The 19,061-nt window shown below is 50.2% G+C and overlaps 1 protein-coding gene across 1 annotated transcript in view; it reads right to left on the minus strand.

The window, feature by feature from the left end:
* The window catches only part of Plcg2 (phospholipase C gamma 2), a 141,710-nt gene extending 133,902 nt beyond the window's left edge, over nucleotides 1-7,808 (minus strand). Inside the window, exons 1-2 of the mRNA XM_052728975.1 lie at nucleotides 7,681-7,808; nucleotides 1,335-1,575 (exon numbers count right to left, since the gene is read on the minus strand). Coding sequence (XP_052584935.1) covers nucleotides 1,335-1,527 — 193 coding nt within the window. The 5' untranslated portion in view covers nucleotides 1,528-1,575; nucleotides 7,681-7,808. The remainder of the gene's footprint in view (nucleotides 1-1,334; nucleotides 1,576-7,680) is intronic.
* Between the last annotated feature and the right edge of the window lie 11,253 nt (nucleotides 7,809-19,061).

The raw sequence follows: 19,061 nt of genomic DNA on the forward strand, positions 1-19,061 counted from the left end.
TACACTGTAGTTTTTCAATGAAAAGTTATTCAGCTGACTGCCAAGATGGTGGCTCTGTGAGTAAAAGCACTTGCCACCAAGCCTGATGACTTAAGTTTGATCCCTGGGCCCCACATGGTAAAAGGAGAGGATCAACTCCTATAAGGTGTCCTCTGGCCTTCACGTGTGTGCCAAAACACACATAGACACAAATAAAGAAATTGCTATAAAAAAAATCTTGTTAATTATTCAATAGGGACCTGGAGACCTGGCTCATTTGGTAGAGTGTTTGCCTTACATGCACGAAGCCCCGGGTTCCATCCTCAGCATTGCATTCAAACAAACACACAAACAAACAAACAGCATTGTGATGCACGCTTCTCATCCTAGCCCTGAGAACTAGCGGCAGGAAGATCATAAATCGAAGGTCATCCTTAGCTCCATCCCGTGTTCCAGGCTAGCTACATGACATCCTTCTAAAACAAACATGACTGGCAAGATCGCTCACTGGCTAAAGGTGTTTGCCACCCAATCTGCTAACCTGAGTTCTGTCCCCAGAACCCACATGTAGGAGAGACAACTCCCACTAGTGGTCCCCGGACCTTCGCACGAATGCTATGGGTGGGCACACATCCACATATGCACACCAAAATAAATAAATAAATAAATAAAACCCACACTAATGGATGAGTAATAAAATTAAAGCACACCTCTGCAACTGAAAATTGCTCAAGTGCCCTGACTCTGTCTGCTGCAAGCAATCTCCTCAGACAGTCGGGGAACTGAGTCAACAAACAGCCCAGTGTATGGTGACAGTGCTCAGGAGAGGAACAGTCACCAGGACCAGAATCTCATCTGAAAGCTGCAAAATGTCCAATGATTTTTTTTCCTGTGCCCTTAAATGCCAAAGTAAAAGCCTCTTGCCGCTGTGGTTTGCAATAAAATAAATAAATAAGTCGTTAGCCTTTTGGCTACCAAGCTCCCAGCCACCCCAGGCCCCAGCCACCCCAGGCCCCAGCCACCCCAGGCCCCAGCCACCCCAGGCCCCAGCCAGTGAGCCCTTCAGAAGCCAGACAGCTTGACAGCTCTGGGAACCAGAGGAGCCCTGCTGCTGTTTCGATATCACGGCCACGTTGACCAACTGGGGTTGCTGTCATTTCACAAGAACTTCCCTGGATCAACTTCCCCCACCTGCTCTCAACCCCACCCCACCCCCACCCACCGCCACAAAAATGGAAACACTTTTGTCTTTAAAAGAACGGACCAAAGCGACATTCATCCTGACGAATTCGACAGATTAAGACCGGAGAATGAACAGGGGCTACTCCGATGGGCGGGGCCCAGCGAGTACTTACGGAAGCCCTCGATCTTGTCTGCAGTCTTGCTCCATGCCACCTGCCGAGTCTCCATGATCACCTGTACCGTCCTCCGTTCCGAGGTGCCCTTGCGGGCGCTGAACACGGTCATCACCGTCCCTAGCTCCAGGGCTCTCTTGATCTGACTCTTCTCATATTCTGGAAGGGTGTCCACATTGACCATGGCGGTCATTGTCAGTCACTCCAAGGAGAGAAAAAAAGCAGGAGAAATATGGAGGCTCTGAGGGGCAGGATAAAGAAAAAAAAAATGGACTGGTTTTAATTAACGGAGGTGGGTGAGTGAGTGGGGGCGTCAGTATCGGGAGACAAGAGCCTGTCTCATTCCCATTGGGCTGCGCTATAGGTGAAGGTTCTTGTGCCAAGAGCCCTGGGCCACTTAGAGAGTGGAGCCGGAAGGCAGAGGTTTAAATAAAGTCTGGGTGGAGAGTTGGCCGCTGGCTGGCCTCCATGACCCCACCGCTACACAAGCTTTGAATAACCAAATCACCATAGCTTGATGGGTGACCCTCCTCTCTTCTTGTCCGAATTTGAATAACCAAAGCAGTTCCGACATGTTCGTTAACCTCTGTACATCTCCAGCAGTGTAGCTCACCTGCTAGAAGATTCCTCCCTATCTGTTTACAACCAAGTTAGAGCAACCAGTTCCTCTGCATAACCACGAGGCCGAAAGGGCAGAAAATGCCCAGGCCTGGCAACCCCCAACAATCCAGGTGTGGGGTCCCGCAGACAGTGGCTTCTCCACACCTCCAGTTCCATCCCATCCCTTCTTGGTTTTGTTTATGAGTTTTTTTAATTGTTGTTTGTTTTGTTGTTGTTGCTGCTGCTGCTGTTTTTTTTGTTGTTGTTGTTTTGTTTGGTTTGGTTTGGTTTTTTTGAGACAGGGTTTCTCTGTGTAGTCCTAGCTGTCCTGGAACTCACTCTGTAGACCAAGCTGGTCTTGACTTCAGAGATCCACCTGCCTCTGCCTCCCTAGTGCTGGGATTAAAGGTGTGCGCCACTGCTGCCCAGCCCATTCCATCCCTTCTTTAGGAGGAAGTTCTGGCCCTTCCAAAGCCCAAAGGGAAAGCTGCAGCCTTCAGCAATGCAGAGCATCCAGGGGTCTCGGGAGCAGGGCACTCCAGCAGGCTGCTGGTACTCAAGAGAGTACTCCAATCATTGTCTGGACTTTCTCATACCCAAAAGCAATCAGAAAATCCAGAATCCAGACATTCTTCCCTCTTCCTGGCTTCTCTAAGGAGCTCTCTACTGGGCCCTGGACTGTGCTTCTTGCCCTGGGCTCCTGAGATTCTCAGCCCAGTGGCTGGCAGCATTTTAGAACACAAATCCAGTTCCATCACATCTCAGCCCAAAGCCCTAGAGCCCTGGAGCCTGCCAGATAGGGAGCTGCACCTGTACCAGGAGAGGCACCATGCCCATTGGGCCTCATTTCTAGCCATGCAAAGGCAGGCAATTACCGACCTCGTAAGCACTAAACAAGTTTACCGATCATCTCAGGCCCTTTAAACAAGAACAAAAGCCGGCAGCCGTGACACATGCCCTAGCACTTGGAAACGGGGAGCAGGGGTATCAACTCAGGGTCAATCTCTGCTACACACAGTGAGCTAGAGGCTACCCTGGGCTACACAAGACAGTATCTCAAAACAGGAAGACCCGGGTTCAGTTCCGAGCACCCATGTCAGGCAGCTCACAACCACCAATAACTCCAGCTCCAGGGGGGCCTGATGCCCTCTTCTGACCTCCACAGGCACCAGGCACTCACATGATACATATACATACATGCAGGAAAATACTCAAACACATAAAAAAAATTTTTTTCATTTAAAAAAGTCAGCTAAGAGGGTGTGAGTGGGTCTGTAACCTCAGCTCCTCCTTCCAGGCCCCACAGTTGACACTCAGTATCCACCGAGGTTATCAAGCAGCACTAAAGAACTATCCCAGGTCAAAAAACGGGAAGTGAAAGGCAGCCCCTGGACTGGGGCTGTTAGGGCCTCTAACCTGCTCAGCCTCTAGACAACCTGCCCTGAACCTCAACCTTCTCACGCGCAAAATGGGGATAAACTAGCCTAGGGTATGGATGGCGTGTTTTTATCAACTAAGAGCCAACTGATGAGTGTTTACCCATGGCACTGAACACTCAACAGTGTATCAGCCGGGTGTATCAACTAGGATGCAAATGCCAGCGAGCAGGGAGAGGCCCAGGCCTTGCCCTTTGCCCCTTCCTGCATCTCCTCACGGAGCCAAAGGCCCCTCTGTGGGAGTGCTAGGCGTGGGAAATCCTTCTCGCCACCTGCTCCCGGGCTATTGCTTGAAAAGCAGACCTGAAAACTCTGTCAGAGTCAGGTGAATGCTGCCTCCCCAGGAGCAGTAAGAAGAGCCCAGCTCTAGTCAGGGAAGTGTCGAGGGGCTTGAGGCCTCAGAGAAATTATCTGGGAGAGGAAGGTGTCTGAATTCAATCTTGTGAAAAGATGAAGGGCTGGGGATATGGCCCAGAAGGTCGAGTGTTTGCCCAGCTTGTATGAAGCCCTGGGTTTGGTCCTTAGCACCACATAAAGAGGGCGGTGTGCCCAACACAGGGGGGTGGGAGCAAGATCAAGATAGTCAAGGTCAACCACAGTTAAGGCCAGTTTGAGCTATACTAGACCCTATCAAGATAAAATAAGAGACTCAACTGGGCACGGTGTCACACACTCGGGAGGCTGAAGCAGGAGGGTTGCTAGGAGTTCAAGATCAGCCTAGGCTACAGAGTGAGACCCTGTTGGAGGAAGTCTTCTAGTCTAGAGAACAGGCTTCAACCAACACAAGCCAGGAGGCAAACTCACAAGGTACACCCTGAGCTCTCCTGTCCCCTCAGGAGCTACCTCACACACTGCTCACACTGACACACTGTTAGCCCCTGGGGATGGGAAAGGGGGGGTTTCAGGCTATTTCATTAGTTTGGAAAGAAGAACCAGAAGCGAAATGGAAGGTGCTAGGCCCCCTGGAGAGTATCTGTTAATATGTGCCCCCCACCCCACCCCCCCCCACCCCCCCCACCCCCCCCGACATCACACCAGTTTACTCAGGTGCCTCACTGACAAATGCCTGGGTAATAGGGCTCAGGTGCAGAGCACTTGCCCAGCAAGAGCAAAGCCCTGAGTTCAGTTCCCACCACCGAGGGAAGGGAGGAATCAAAATCCATCCAGCGAGGAGAAAATTACATGACCAAGGTCACAGGTGCAGGTGTCAGGACGTAAAGCATGAGGACAGTCATTTGAGTCTGATCCTTCAAGGCCTGCTTTCTGGAACTCAGAATTCTGGTAGAATTTGACCACATCCTAACAAAATTGGCTGACCCTTTGAAGAGTGGGTAGGGGACTGGATGGTCCAAGGTCACCCGCAGCTTACAAGCGGAAGAACCAGGGCTTGAAAGCTGGTGCCCACTGCACAGCTCTGCCCTGTATAGAATGCTCCAGCCAGGCATCTCCTCAGTCCCCCACGGCCAGGTGCACAGGATAGGTTCCCCCCAGTGAGGCAAAAGCCTGGCTCTCAAGCCCTGAAACAACACCATGATGGGAAGAGATTCTGGACGGGGCACCAGGCAACGATGTCCAGTTCAGGCAGAATTCCATGCTTTAGCACCCAAGGCAAGAAGGTCTCCAGGTGACTGTGACCCCAGAGCAGGACCCTGGCCAACAAGACAACTCCCTCTTTTTTCTGTTTTATCCTTCCCAAAATAATAAATAGTCTGGTGATCCATCCCCCCCCCCCCCCATTTCCCCCACCTCCCTACCTGCCGCTAATGACCAACCCCCACTCCTGTGGGTAACCTGGTCGACTAATGTTTTCAACACAAACATGGCTAGAGTGAGGAGTAAGAAGAGACCTTGTTTTCACATTTCTATGGCCCTCACACTTTGAAAACAACTTCTCATACACACGAACCCCAAAACAGGAAACAGGGACTGTCCTTCTCTTGAACACTCTCTGCACATTTGGGTCAGTACTGGATTTCAGCCAAAACCTCAAGAAAGAATTCTACTAGACTCTGGCTCAGATGAACCCTTGAATATTGCCTTTTCTTCCTGCTGCACCAGGGCTACTGGGGTTCTTCTTACACCCACCCTAAAGCATCAGAGGAAGCCAAGTTCCAACCCAAGAACCAAGCAATGTCCACCTCTACAGGTGGACGTGAAAACAGGTTTGACTTTTTTTTTTTTTTAAAGATTTATTTATTTATTATGTATACAGCATGTATGACTGCATGCCAGAAGAGGGCACCAGATCTCATTACAGATGGTTGTGAGCCACCATGTGGTTGCTGGGAATTGAACTCAGGGCCTCTGGAAGAGCAGTCAGTGCTCTTAACCTCTGAGCCATCTCTCCAGCCCCCAGGTTTGACATTTTTTAAGGGTACCTGTAAGCATCTTTTAAAGTAGAAATATGCAAATGTTTTTGATCCAGCAAGCACACATGTGCAGAGAAACATCCATGAAGATGCTCACAGGGCCATAAGACCAGGAAGCACTTTGACTCCTCATCTCTGGGGGGAAGGGGGGAACCTTAAGTAAATAATGGAACAGCTCAGGCCAAGAGTATTGGTACACACCAGTTCTCTCAGCACTTGGGAGTTGGAGGCAGGAAGATCAAAAGTTCAAAGCCAACCTGAACTACATAATGAGACCCTGTCTCAAAAATAATAAAAGCCTTAAATTGTATCAAAGCTATGGAAAAGAATGAACTTATAGCCGGGTAGTGGTGGCACAAGCCTTTGATCCCAGCACTTAGGAGGCAGAGATAGGTAGATCTCTGTGAGTTCAAGGTCAGCCTGGTCTACAGAGTGAGTTCCAGGACAGCCAAGCCTATGACACAAAGAAATCCCATCTCAAAAGACCAAAGAAAAAAAAAAGAATTTGTAAATTATTATGAACAATTTGACCTTGGGAGATTCATGAGCTCTTTTGATAAAAAGAAATTTACAAACCAGTGAGTTATAAATGTTGCTTATTGTAATAGATAAAAAAAATTGTAAGTTTCACAACGGTTGCTTGTAAATCCAGAGGAGAGGTCCCTGGGAGCAACTGGGAGGAGGCAGGTGGACCGGTCCACTTTATGTTAATTGATATAGAAAAGCCCTTATTTGGGACAGGGAGGGGGCAGGGGGTTGCCTGTTTTTGAAATTAAGTGTTTGCAGAAGTTTTCCCACTGGCAACTTCCCACCAACTCCACCCAGGAGGCGCAAAGGGGTTCTTCATAGGTCCTTACCGCTGGGGCTCCTCTAGAAGACCTCACACGCCCCGCCTTGCCTAAGAGGCTGCAGCACCCAGCAATTTTAAGCATCAATAAAATCCACAACCAAAATCCCCTGGGGCTGCTACGCTGCGGCTCACAACCGTGCAAAATGGGTAACAGCCTAGGGCCAGGCCCGACCCCAACATCCTGTAAGTGTCCCGCAGAAGCAAAAGCAGGGGCCATGACCTGTGCCCACCAGGAAAGGCCTTTGCCGCCAGGGTCAGGAACTGTAGGGCGCCTCTTTCGTGAACGGGAAAACAGGCTCTGGGCTAGAACAGCGCCCAGGGGAGAAACCTGGACTCGGAGCAGCTCCTCGCTGTCTGCGGTGTCACGTAAATGGAACTGAAATTCAAATTTAGGTCTCAGAAAGGAGGCCACCTGTTTTTCGGGTGTGTCGCCCCCACATGCTGACAATCTCTCACTAGTTTGAGATCAGGGTATCGAAAGGGCTCGCCCCAGCCTCTCCAGACATCAACCTCTGGGGTCCATATGCAACCCACCTTTCCCTCGAATTCTGGTTTCCTACGGGGCGAATGACTCCTACGAGATCCCCAAACTGAACAGAAAAACACATTTCTGAGTCCAATTGCGGGAGGGGCGGGTCTCAGGAATCGAATCCCGTGTGGAGGGAAGGCTGCTCCTCCCCGACGCTGGAGCCACCTGTGTACTACTGGGAAGTACGGTCCCAAGTTCAAAATCAAGGGGTCAGGGCTGTCCCGCAAGCAGGGACATGCTTCCCGCGCAGGAGCCTTGAAGGCCGACGCTCCAGTCACCCCAGCACCCGGAGCCGCGTCTCTCATTCAAACCCTGGTTGGCCACCGGACGCCCCGGAGAGGTGGCGCCAGCCCCGGGGGAGGAAGTGGCCGGCGGCTAGGCTGGGCCGGGCTGTCCCCAAGCAGGGTTCCCCAGGGCACACCCGGCCACCTGCCCGGATCGCGCACCCCAACCCTGCCCGCGCCCGCTGCGCTCCGTCGCAGTCCCCACCCGACGCGGTGCCAGCTCGCGGGTCCCGAGCGCACGCAGATCCCCGGGCGGCCAGTCCCTCCAGACCACTCACCTGGTCGTGCCACCGGAGCACAGCCACCCGCCCGATCCCTAGGCCTGCCAGCCACGGGTGGGGGGGCCACAGGGGTCCCCGCGTGCAGCAGCCGCCTGGGGCCCGGAGTGTCCGGCAGCACACGTCTTGTTCAGCCGGGCTCCTACTTCTGCTTTGGCAGCGGCCGCGCCACGTGACTCTTCGGGGCCGCCCCCCTCAACGCGCCGCCCCGTCCCAAGGCGGGTCCCGACCCGCCAGAGCACCCCAAAAGCGCAAGCCCTGAGCCACGCCTCTACCCGCCGAGGGGGAAACTGAGGCAGCCCGGGGACTACTTGCCTGGCCGCAATCACTTAGCCAGGTGGACAAAAAATTTCCCAAGAACATTAGCGTTTGGGGGCGACACCTCTGTGTGTAGATATCATGCATGCATTTACTATCTTCGCCCACTCGGGGTTGATAGAGTTGAAGTCAATGCATTTCTTCCTACCTTAGACGCCTTAAGTAATCCAGACTCAGTTTCTCCCTCTGCAAAACAGATTAAAAAAAAAAAATAGTTCCAGGCCTAAAAGTTTGCTGCAAAGAGTAAGCGGACCCTAGAGAATTGGTGTCTTAGTTTGTTTTGTTGTTGTTGGTTTTGGTTTTTTGAGATAGGGTTTCTCAGTGTAACAGTCTTGGTTGTCCTGAAACCCGCCCTGTAGACCACCAGGCTGGTCTCAAATTCATAGAAATCCTCCTGCCTCTGCCTCCCTCGTGCTGGAATCAAAGACATGCGCTACTACTCCTGGCTCTCACTAAATCTCTCATCAAGGAGATCAGGATCACATTGACCACCTAATCATGGGCCCATCCTCAGAAATAACGACTAAACCTGGGGACACTTGAGTATTTTTTGTTTGTTTGTTGTGTTTGTTTAAAGAACTTCCACCTGTGTTATCATTGGGGGATTTTATTTTGTTTGTTTGAGACAAGGTCTCATTATGTATTCCTGGCCAGCCTGAAACTCACTGTGTAGCCCAGGCTGGCCTCAAACTCACAGATACCTTCCTTCTTCTGCCTCCTGAGCTTTGGAATCACAGGTGTGGGTTATCACACCTGGTTTTGGGTTGTTTTTTTTTTTTTGTTGGTGGTGGTTGTTGTTGTTGTTGTTGTTGTTGTTGGTGGTGGTGGTGGTGGTGGTGGTGGTGGTGGTGGTAGTGGTGACAGATTTTTGTTTTGGTGTGTGTGTGTGTGTGTGTGTGTGTGTGTGTGTGTGTGTGTGTGTGTGGTTTTGAGAGCCTTGCTATCTCATGCTCCTCTGGGCTTGGACATGGCTGGCCAGTGCCTGACCGACAACCCCAGGAAGATCATGAGCATGCGTGGCTACAGCCTCACCACAATGGCTGCGCAGGAAATTGTGAACACCAAAGAGACGCTGTGCTGTGTGGCGCTGGACTTCAAGGAGGTGATGGCCACTGGAGCATCTTCCTCTTCCCTTCGAGATGGGACAGGAGCTTCCTGATGGTGTGTTTCCAGCCTTGGTTCTGGGGCACCCATCTTCCATTCATGCACAGGGAGCCAGCTCAGAGGGTAAAGGCACCTTCCACCAAGGCTGCCAACCTGTGTTCTGTTCCAGGGACCCACATGGTGTAAGGAGGGAACTGACTCCTGGTTCTGTCAGTTCTCCTAGCTGTCCTCTGACCTCCACCGCTGTGCTGTGGCACTCCCAAGCTTCCTTATGAAGTTAATTAATTAATTGATTGATTTGATGCAAAAGAGACTCGAGGTCACTAAAGACAAGGGGGCGTGGAGCATGACAAGTTAGTCAGTGCTCTCTCTTTGGAGTCAACCAGTGCTTCCCAACCTTCCTAACGCTGCGACCCTTTCATACAGTTCCTCATGGTGTGGCGACTCCCAACCATAAAAGTATTTCATTGCTACTTCATAACTGTCATTTTACTACTGCTATGAATCATAATGTAAATATTCTTGGAGACAGAGGTTTGCCAAAGGGGTCTCTACCCACAGGTTGAGAAGCACTGGAGTAGAACATGATAGATCCACAGGACATCACACTTTAGCCGACAAACCAGGCAGCAAGGGAATCACACGAGGGCCGTTGGTTTAGCAGACTGGAAAGTGATGGTGTCACGGGGCACAAACACACCACTGAGCCACAGTTGTTTATTCCAGACCTGAAGGGTCTCTCCAACCTAGGCCTTCTCTCCCCTGCAGCGGTCAGGTCAAAGCGTCTACCCTGCCCCTGGGCCTCACCAATCTTAACCTGCCCCCACCTCCCCAATCCCTGCCACCCATAGCAACAAGAAAAAACCCCAAGTGCCTTTGAGTCTGGTTTCCTTTCCTGGCATTGTTCAAAGTACATCGCCCCTGAGGACAGGCTGAGTCCCAGCTGCTGAGCACTGGGCTCTGGGAGCGGAAGGACCACCCAGAACGGGTTTGCAGACCTGGCAGCTGCCACAGCAGACCGGTCCAACCCTCTGACACTTCAGTAGAGACTGACTAGGGAGGACCTCTGGCTTTGTGGCTCTCCTTGCAGATCTCCAGTTTCTCAAACCTGAGATCCTGCCGAGACACGTTTAGTCATTCAACCAACACATGCCAAGAACCTGCAAGGAGCCAGGCACTGCTTGGCTCCGGGGGCGCTGTAGCAATCATCACAGCCCAATTCAACAAGCCCAGAAAGGGTTTGGAGGGCTATGCAAAAGGTTCTCCTGAGTCAGGTCTCAATCCCGGTTCTAGCACTCACATCTGTATGACCTGTATAGACTGACGTCATGACTGCTCCACGGTACGGTTAAGGCAAATGTTTTTATTGTCAATACGGGAGAAAGAACAGCCAGAGGTGTTTGGAAGAGTCCAGAGCAGAGAGAGAAAGAAGTAGACTGCACATCACCAGTGGATTAGCCCTGGCCCTTAGAGAAGCAGAGACAGAGCAAAGAGAGAAAAACAGAGAGAGGGAAAGCAAGATGAAGTGGGGGGGGGGGGGCAGAGAGGGGGGAGAGAGAGTATATCAAAAATAGCAGGGTTATAAGGAGAATGCCCATGAGCTAGAGGGAGTCTAGGGTAAGAAGGGTTAGGACACCAGCACAGACTGAAATGTGTGACAGGTGCTTTACTTAGGAATCTTGGAGGCCAGAAGTACTTGGGTATGCTAATACATACCACAAATAACCAGTTGTCCTTTCTACCAGTGATAAGAAGAAGGACTCCTTTTTTGCAGAGGGGAACAGGCTTCCCAAGTTCCTAAGGAATGCTGGCTTTTGTCTAACCACCAGAAATCCTCCTATAGTCCAGGACATTTTTAGTTTGAGAAATTGGAGTTTCCTTTGGACCTGACATGGCCCTGTCCAGAATTCTTGACTTTTGTAAGCCTCATCTTCCCCATTGGGGAACAGGGCTGCTGTTTGAGGATGAGTCAGGTGAGAGGTCCTGGGCTGGGAACTTCCTCGGAGCTGTTCCTGGTTAGATGGGACTCTTGGGATGACCCTGCAATCCTGACATGAGAGTGGATGTTCAGCACACCGGCCTGCTCTGCTGAGACGCAAGCTGTTGCATGTAAAATCACGATTAATGGCCGGGCGGTGGTGGCGCACGCCTTTAATCCCAGCACTTGGGAGGCAGAGCCAGGCAGATCTCTGTGAGTTCGAGGCCAGCCTGGGCTACCAAGTGAGTCCCAGGAAAGGCGCAAAGCTGCACAGAGAAACCCTGTCTCGAAAAACCAAAAAAAAAAAAAAAAAAAAAAAAAATCACGATTAATGGTTTAAAATCAAGAGAAACTGTATGTTTAGCCAGTCATGGTGGCGCATGCCTGTAATACTAGCACTCAAGAGCTGAGGCAGGAGAATGATGAGTTCAAAGCCAATTTGGGGGTCTACAGAAACAACCTTTCTTTTTGTTTGCTTGCTTGCTTGTTTGCTTTGCTTTGTTTTGTTTTGTTAGAAACAGGATTTCACTATACGGCCTTGGCTGTCCTGGAACTCGCTCTGTAGACCAGGCTGGCCTCAAACTCACAGAGATCTGCCTGCCTCTGCCTCCTGAGTGCTGAGAACTAAAGGTGTAAAATCCTTTCTTTAAAAAATCAAAGAGAGGGCCAGGGAAGTGACTTGGCAGATGAAAATACTGGGCTCTAAGCCTGACCCAAATTCAATCCCTGGGATGGAAGGAGAGAACAATTCCTGCAAGTTGTCCTTTGACCTGTACACATGAACTATGATACATGTGCGTGCGTGCGCGCGCACACACACACACACACCACAACAAATGCTTTCTAATCAAAGAGGGGCTGAGGATGCAGCTCAGCTGGTAGAGTCCTTTCCTTGCATACAAGAAGCCCTGGGTTCCATCCCCAGCATTTCATAAACTCAACGGTTTGTTTTCCTTTCTAGTTGCTATGATAAAATATCTCAACAAAAGCAACTCAGGAGAGACAGGGCTGATTTTGGCTCTCAGTTCCAGGTTACAGTCCATCCCCGCAGGGATGTCACAGTGGCAGGAGCTTGAGGGAGCTGGTCGCATGACATCCATAATCAGGAAGGGAAAGCAATGAACCAATGCTTCATGTGTGCTAGTGCCCCGTTTGACTTTTCTGCTCATACAGTGCAGGATCCCTTGCCTAGGGAATGGTGCCACCCACAGTGGGAAGGTCTTTCTGTCTCAATAACAATAGTCACAATATCAGCCTAGTGACTTTGGAGGCAGAGGCAGATGACTCTCTATGAGTTCAAGGCTAACCTAGTCTATGTAGCAAGTTCCCAGCCAGCCGAGGTTACATTGTGAGACCTTGTCTCTAAATAATAAATAAATAATAAATAAATAAGACCCTCCCCCCACACACACACACACACAGAGACATGCCCTCAGGACAACCTGATCTAGATAATCCCTTACAGAGAGCGTCTTCCCAGGTGATTCTCCACTGTGTCAAATTGACAGTGGAAACTAGCACACTGGAGTTGGTGGCGTGCCTCTGTAATCCCAGCACTTGGAAGTTGAAAGTGAAAGGACCAAAGTTCGGGGTCACCCTTAACTAACCTACATAGTGACACAATGAAACTCTGTTTCAAAAAACAAAAATCGGAGAAAGAGAGGTTAAGAATGTTAGTACTGGGCTGGAGAGATGGCTCAGCGGTTAAGAGCACTGGCTGCTCTTCCTGAGGTCCTGAGTTCAATTCCCAGCAACCACATGGTGGCTCACAACCATCTGTAATGAGATCTGGTGCCCTCTTCTGGCCTGCAGACAGAACACTCTATACATAATAAATAAATCTAAAAAAAAAAAGAATGTTAGTCCTGGGTGGGGCTGGAGAGATGGCTCAGAGGTTGAGAGCACTGGCTGCTCTTCCAGAGGTCCTGAGTTTAATTCCCAGCAACCACACAGTGACTTACAACCATCTGTAGTGGGATCTGATGCCCTCTTCTGGCATAAAGGTGTACATGCAGACAGAGCACTCATACATAAAATAAATAAATCTTGAAAAGAAAGAGAACAAAAAAGAATGTTCGTCCTGAAGACAAGTAGGCAGGGGTGTGGCTCTTGGCTCTGCCACACACTTGCCTGTGTCCCCAGAATGTGACTTAGTCTCTCTGAATCTGTCTTCTAGGTTGGACTGAACACTGTATACAGACTCCCTAAAGGCTGGGGCTCTACCAACCGTGTGCACCGATTGGCTGTGTGAAGCCGTGCATGGCATGGAGGTGGACAGGGCAGAATCAGAGTCCCAAAAGTTTGGGATGTGGCTCAGTGGTAGAGTGCTTGCCTAGAATGTGCGGAGCCAACAGTTCCATATACCAGTGACAGGAGAAAAACAAGAATAACGAAGTTTCAGGGGCTGGAGAGATGGCTCAGTGGTTAAAAGCCCTTGCTGCTCTTCCAGAGGACCCAGGTTCAGTTCCCAGCACCCACATGGAGGTACATGATCAGCTGTAACTCCAGTCCCAGGGGATCTAATGCCCTCTCTGGCCTCTTTAGGTACGGCACATATGTAATACATGTAGATACATGTAAGCAACATACTCATACACATAAAATAAAATAAATAAATCCTTTTTAAAAAATAAAGAAGTTTAGGTGGTTTTCCTGTTCGAATCTGAAATAACTCCTACAGGTTCCTGTTTTGATCCTTGGTCCATGGCCAGTGGCACTATTTGGGGAGGCCATGGAACCTTTAAAAGGTGGGGCCTGGTTAGAGGAAGTGGGTCAGCAAGGGCGGGCCTTTGAGTACAGGCTGGCCTGAGTTCTAGTCACTGGATGCTTCCTGCTCCACCATGAGGTGAGCAGCCCGTGTCCCTGACACCAGGAACACCACCACCATCTTCCTTGCCAAGATGGACTGAAAACTGGTTCTCAAGAGCCAGCTACCTCAACTCTCCCCCCAAAATGAGATTCCTCCTTTGTCTGGGCACTCAGATGAGGCCCCTCTATAGTTAGACTCTCTTTGGAGTGCCAGCCCACAAATAATGACACAGAGACTTATTATTAATTATGAAAGCTTAGCCTTTAGCTTGGGCTTGTTCCCAACTAGCTCTTACAACTTAAATTAACCTGTTTCTATTCATCTATGTTCTGCCACATGGCCTTTACCTCTCTCCCATTCTTTACCTCCAACTTGCTCTGAGGCTCACTGGCATCTCCCTGCCTCTCTTCCCAGAGTTCCTTTCTCTCCTCGGAAATCCCGCCTATTCTCTCCTGCCTAGCTATTGGCCAGTCAGCTCTTTATTAAACCAATCAGAAGGCATCTTAGGCAGAGACACAGTGTACAAAAAGATTAGCCCACCACACCCCTCTCCCACTCCATGTAAGGGTTCCTGTGGGCGTGTGACCAAGTGAGGAAGCAAGGGAGCTGTTAGTGAGAGGGCATGGGAAGTGACATTACGTGGACAGTCCTTGGAGTCCTCAGGTCTCGTGAAGGACCATGAAGTGGCCCAGAGGAGGAAACCAGCTGAGCACCTCTCCCCTTCCCCCTGCCTTTTCTTCCATTTGGCAGTGTTGCCATGGTTAATTTTAATTGTCAACACGGCAAAACCTAAAACCACCTGGGAAGAGTCTCCATGAGGGAAGGCTTAGGTGAGGAGTACTTGGGACGGATCTCTGGCGCTCTGAAAGAGCGGTACAGGCTCTAAACTGCTGATCCATCTCTCCAGTCCCTGCTCTGATTTTTGAGCAAGGTCTCACATAGCTCAAGATGGCCTTGAACTCTTTCCACAGCTGAGAATGGCCTGGAACGCCCAGTCTTCCTACCTCTACCTTCCTTGTGCTGGGAGTACAGGCACCACACACCCAGCTTGGAGGCCATCTCTTCGGTTCCCACCACAGGCCAGGAAGCCCTGAAGCAAAGATCTTTGACTAATTCAACAAACCCTCAGCCCTCTCACTAGGCATAGAGGAGAAAAGAAATAAACGGGGCATTTTTATAATCGACATTTTAAAGACAAGTTTGAATTCCATGTTATAGAAAATGACGTAGAAGTGCATGCTATTCCTAGCTTAGCAGGAATCCCTCTTAGTCTTTATTCTGAGTTAACCCTTCCCAGTCCAGAGACCCCTGGAAGAGCACAAAACAGATAGCCAGAGACACCACCTACACTCAATGTTTCAAAAAGTGTCTGGGGCTGGTGAGATGGCTCAGCAGATGAATACTTGCTGCCAAGCTTTGTGACCTGGGTTTGATTTCTGGAACCCATGTAGTAGAGAGAGCTGACTCCTGCAAGCTGTCCTCTGACCTCCAGATGGCATTCATGCACCCACACACAGACACACACACACATGCACACATTCATTTTTTAAATGTTTTAATGTAAAAAAAATTAGGGCTGGGGAGATAGCTCAGTGTTCAAGAGCACTGGCTGCTCTTCCAGAGGAGCCAGGTTCAATTCTCAGCACCCACATGGCAGCTCACAACTGTCTGTAACTCCATTTCCAGGGGATCCCCACACCCTCATACAGACACACATGCAGGTAAAAATATCAGTGTACAAGAAATAAAACTCATTTTTAAAAAATCAAGGAATAAAACAGAACCACCAACAAGCTAGGGGGATGGTTCAGTCAGTAAAGCGTTTACAGTGTAAGCATAAGGGCCTAAGTTCAATACCCACATCCCACAAAAAAAGCCAAATGTTACAATGTGTGATTGGAAATGTGGAGGTAGAGACAAAAGGATCCTTGGGACTCCCTAGCCAGCCAGTCTAAGTGAATCTTCAAGCCCCAGGCCTGTGAGAGAGACTCTATCTCAAAAGAAAGCAAGGTGGATAGAACCTAAGTAATGATACTTGAGGTTGTCCTCTGGCCTCTGTACGTGTGTACATCTCACATACATATACATACTACACACACATGCACCTCAATAAGAGGGAGGAAGGAAGAGCGAGAAAAAGAAGAAGAGCTGGAAGAGCCAACAGCACCAATGCCAAGGAAGATGTGCAGTGACTGGCCGGAAAGCACAGCCAGCAAGGAGAGTGATAACCAAAACCCACGGAGCCTGGGTCTGCAATGTGTCATGCTAAGCGAAAGATGCCATGATCGAGGGGCTACAAACTCTGGTTTGTTGTTTGGTTGGTTTTTATTTGTTTTTGTTTTTGTTTTTTTCAGTGCTGGGAATGGAACCCAGAGTCTTAAGTGTGCTAGGCAAGCACTCTACCACTGAGCCACGCCCCCAGCCCCTGGAGGGGGGGGGCGGGATTCTAGACAGGGGCCTTACCACTGAGCCACATCCTCCAGCTCTAATCCTGTTCTTATGACATTCTGGAATGAGCAAAACCACAGAGACAGAAAACAAGTCAATGATGGTCTGGGGCTGGGGCAGGGAGAAGGCTGGTAACAACGGTGTGAGACACTTCCAGGGGAGTGATGGGATTGTTTTATATGATTTTACTGTTTTTGATTGTGTGTGTGTGTGTGTGTGTGTGTGTGTGTGTGTGTGTGTGTGTGTGTGTGTGAATGCATGCCATGAGTGTGCAGGTGCCTTTGAGGTCAGAAGGGGACATAGGACCCCCTGGAGCTGCAGACAATTGTGAACACCAGACCTGAGCACCGAGAACTAAACTCAGGTCCTCTGGGAGAGCAGTATGCACTCTTAACCACCGAGCATCTTTCCAGCCCTGACCCCCTCTGACTTTATACCTGTCCAAACTCATAGGATAACACCCAAAAGGATGGATTTTACTGTCTGAAAACCACATTTTCTAATCTGGGGAGGGGATGATTAAATCAGGCATAATGGCACACAGCTTTAATCCCAGGATTCAGGAGGCTGACGCAGGAAGACTGCTATGAGTTCAAGGCCAGCCTAGGTTATTAGCAAGTGTCAAGCTGGCCAGAGCTACACAATGAGACTCTGTCTCAAAAAAAAAATTTGGGGGGGGGGGGGTTTCAAGACAAGGTTTCTCTGTAGCTTTGGAGCCTGTCCTGGACTAGTTCTGTAGACCTGGCTAGCCTCAAACTCACAGAGATCCACTTGCCTCTGTCTCCCGAGTGCTGGGATTACAGGCGTGCGCCACCACCGCCCGGCAATATTTTTTTTTTTAAAGATGATTGCAATAAATTGATAACAAAGTGATCTGCCAAGGAAACGGGAAAGGGCGGGGCCAGAGCAGGCTGGGAGGGTGAGGAAGGCTCCGTGGAGGTGATGACCTTAATCTGGGCCTGACAAAGGGCGGAGAATGTGGGTTGAGTGGGGTGAAGAGATGACGAGAGAGTTCCATGAAGCCGGAACAGCGGGCATGGCACACCCTGGGAAAGGACTCTGACTGGGCTGGAATGAAGGGTGTCTGTCCCCAAGTCATGCCGTTCAGCAAAGCACAGATTGGTTCAGGCAGCGTCTGTGGAGCCTTGCTAAGGCATCTGGGCACAAGGGAAGCTACAGAAGGTTTCAAAGCAGATCAGTGCTCTGAACAGAATTCAACCAAAACACCAACTATTCCGTAAAGAGAAAGGAGAGGACATAAGCAGAGAACGTGGACCTAACACCAGCTGTGTGCAGGGCGTTGTTCTGGAAGCCGAGATCTGGAAACAGATATGGAACCAGGTGTGGTGGCTTATAACCCCAGCCCTTTGGAGGCTGAGTCAGGCAGACCATAGGCTGAGTTCAGAGTCAGTCTGGGTCACTTAGGGAAACCCTGTCTTAGAGAGAGAAGACGGAGGGGAGGAAGAGGCCGGGGAGACGGCTCAGTCAGGGAAGTGCTTGCTGTGTAGACATAAGGATGTGAGTTCAGATCCCCAGCAACCATGTAAGGCTGCATACGGCAACACGCTTCTGTAATCCCAGTACTGAGGGAGGTGAGATAAAAGACCCTTGGCAGCTTGCTGGCCATCCAGTCTAGCAGAATTGTTGAGCTCCAGGTTCAGGGAGAGACTCTGTCTCAAAACATAAAGAGGAAAGGGATGGAGGAAGATAGTCAACACGGACCTCTGGCCTTCACAAGTACTCACCTGCAAGCACACAGGTATATTCACTACACACACAACACTACCACGAGAGATAGAGAGGCACGCGCACGCGCGCGCACACACACACACAGGGGTGGGGGAAGCAGCCCTGGAACTCTTCCTTTCTACTAGGGAAGACAGACCGTAAACAAGGAAGCTCATATACGAGATTGTTATCTCAGGTGAATAAGGTGGACGAGGAGGGAGCAATCTGGGTACAGTGCCATCAAGGCTCCTGGACAAGATGGTGTTTGGCCATCACCAAACAGCAGGAGGAGGCAAGCTGACCAAAGGTCTGGAAGACCAGTTTGGAGCATTGCACCTCCCTCGAGCCCTCCAGCCTCCCGGCTGGGGTGAACAACAGCATTGGCCCAACGCAGAGTCCCTGCATGAGTCAGAACGGGAAAGTTTCCTTTTGGCACTAAAGGTCCTGGCTGTTGCCATTATAAACAGTGCCCATGTTGATACAATCACATGGACTCCAGGACGCACCTGGAAAAGCAAGCCTGACATTCTGAGTTAAACCACACAACCCAAAACCAGGGTTAAGCAGGGAAAGCAACTCTCCCTGCAGCCTCCTTGCCAGTCGGACCACCTCCTTCCCAGGCTCCTCAGTCAGGACGCTCCTGGGGTGTCCCCGCCAGTGTACCCAGGAAACATTCCATTATGAATTGAGCCTCTGTGTCAGGTGTGATGGGGCTGCCGGCCCACCCACCATGCCCATTGGGGCATGGTCAAATTGGAGCCAGCAGCAAGGTCACCAGGCTTGAAGGTTGACTATCAGCTCTGAGATGGTACACGCTTAGCCATGTCCGCACATCACCTTGCAGTCATGTAATGCTTTTCTAACCCGAAGAATCATAATTACACACTTCCGAAACACTGATTTGTTAGTATGAACGGGCATGTTTAGATGCCAGGCAAGTCGTCTTCCTGTGTTTGGGGCGTGCTTCCATAAAAGGGCACACCTGGCTAAGGCAGA

Source organism: Peromyscus californicus, unplaced genomic scaffold (genome assembly GCF_007827085.1).
Source record: "Peromyscus californicus insignis strain IS unplaced genomic scaffold, ASM782708v3 Scaffold_8__1_contigs__length_139910024, whole genome shotgun sequence".
NCBI lineage: Eukaryota > Metazoa > Chordata > Mammalia > Rodentia > Cricetidae > Peromyscus > Peromyscus californicus.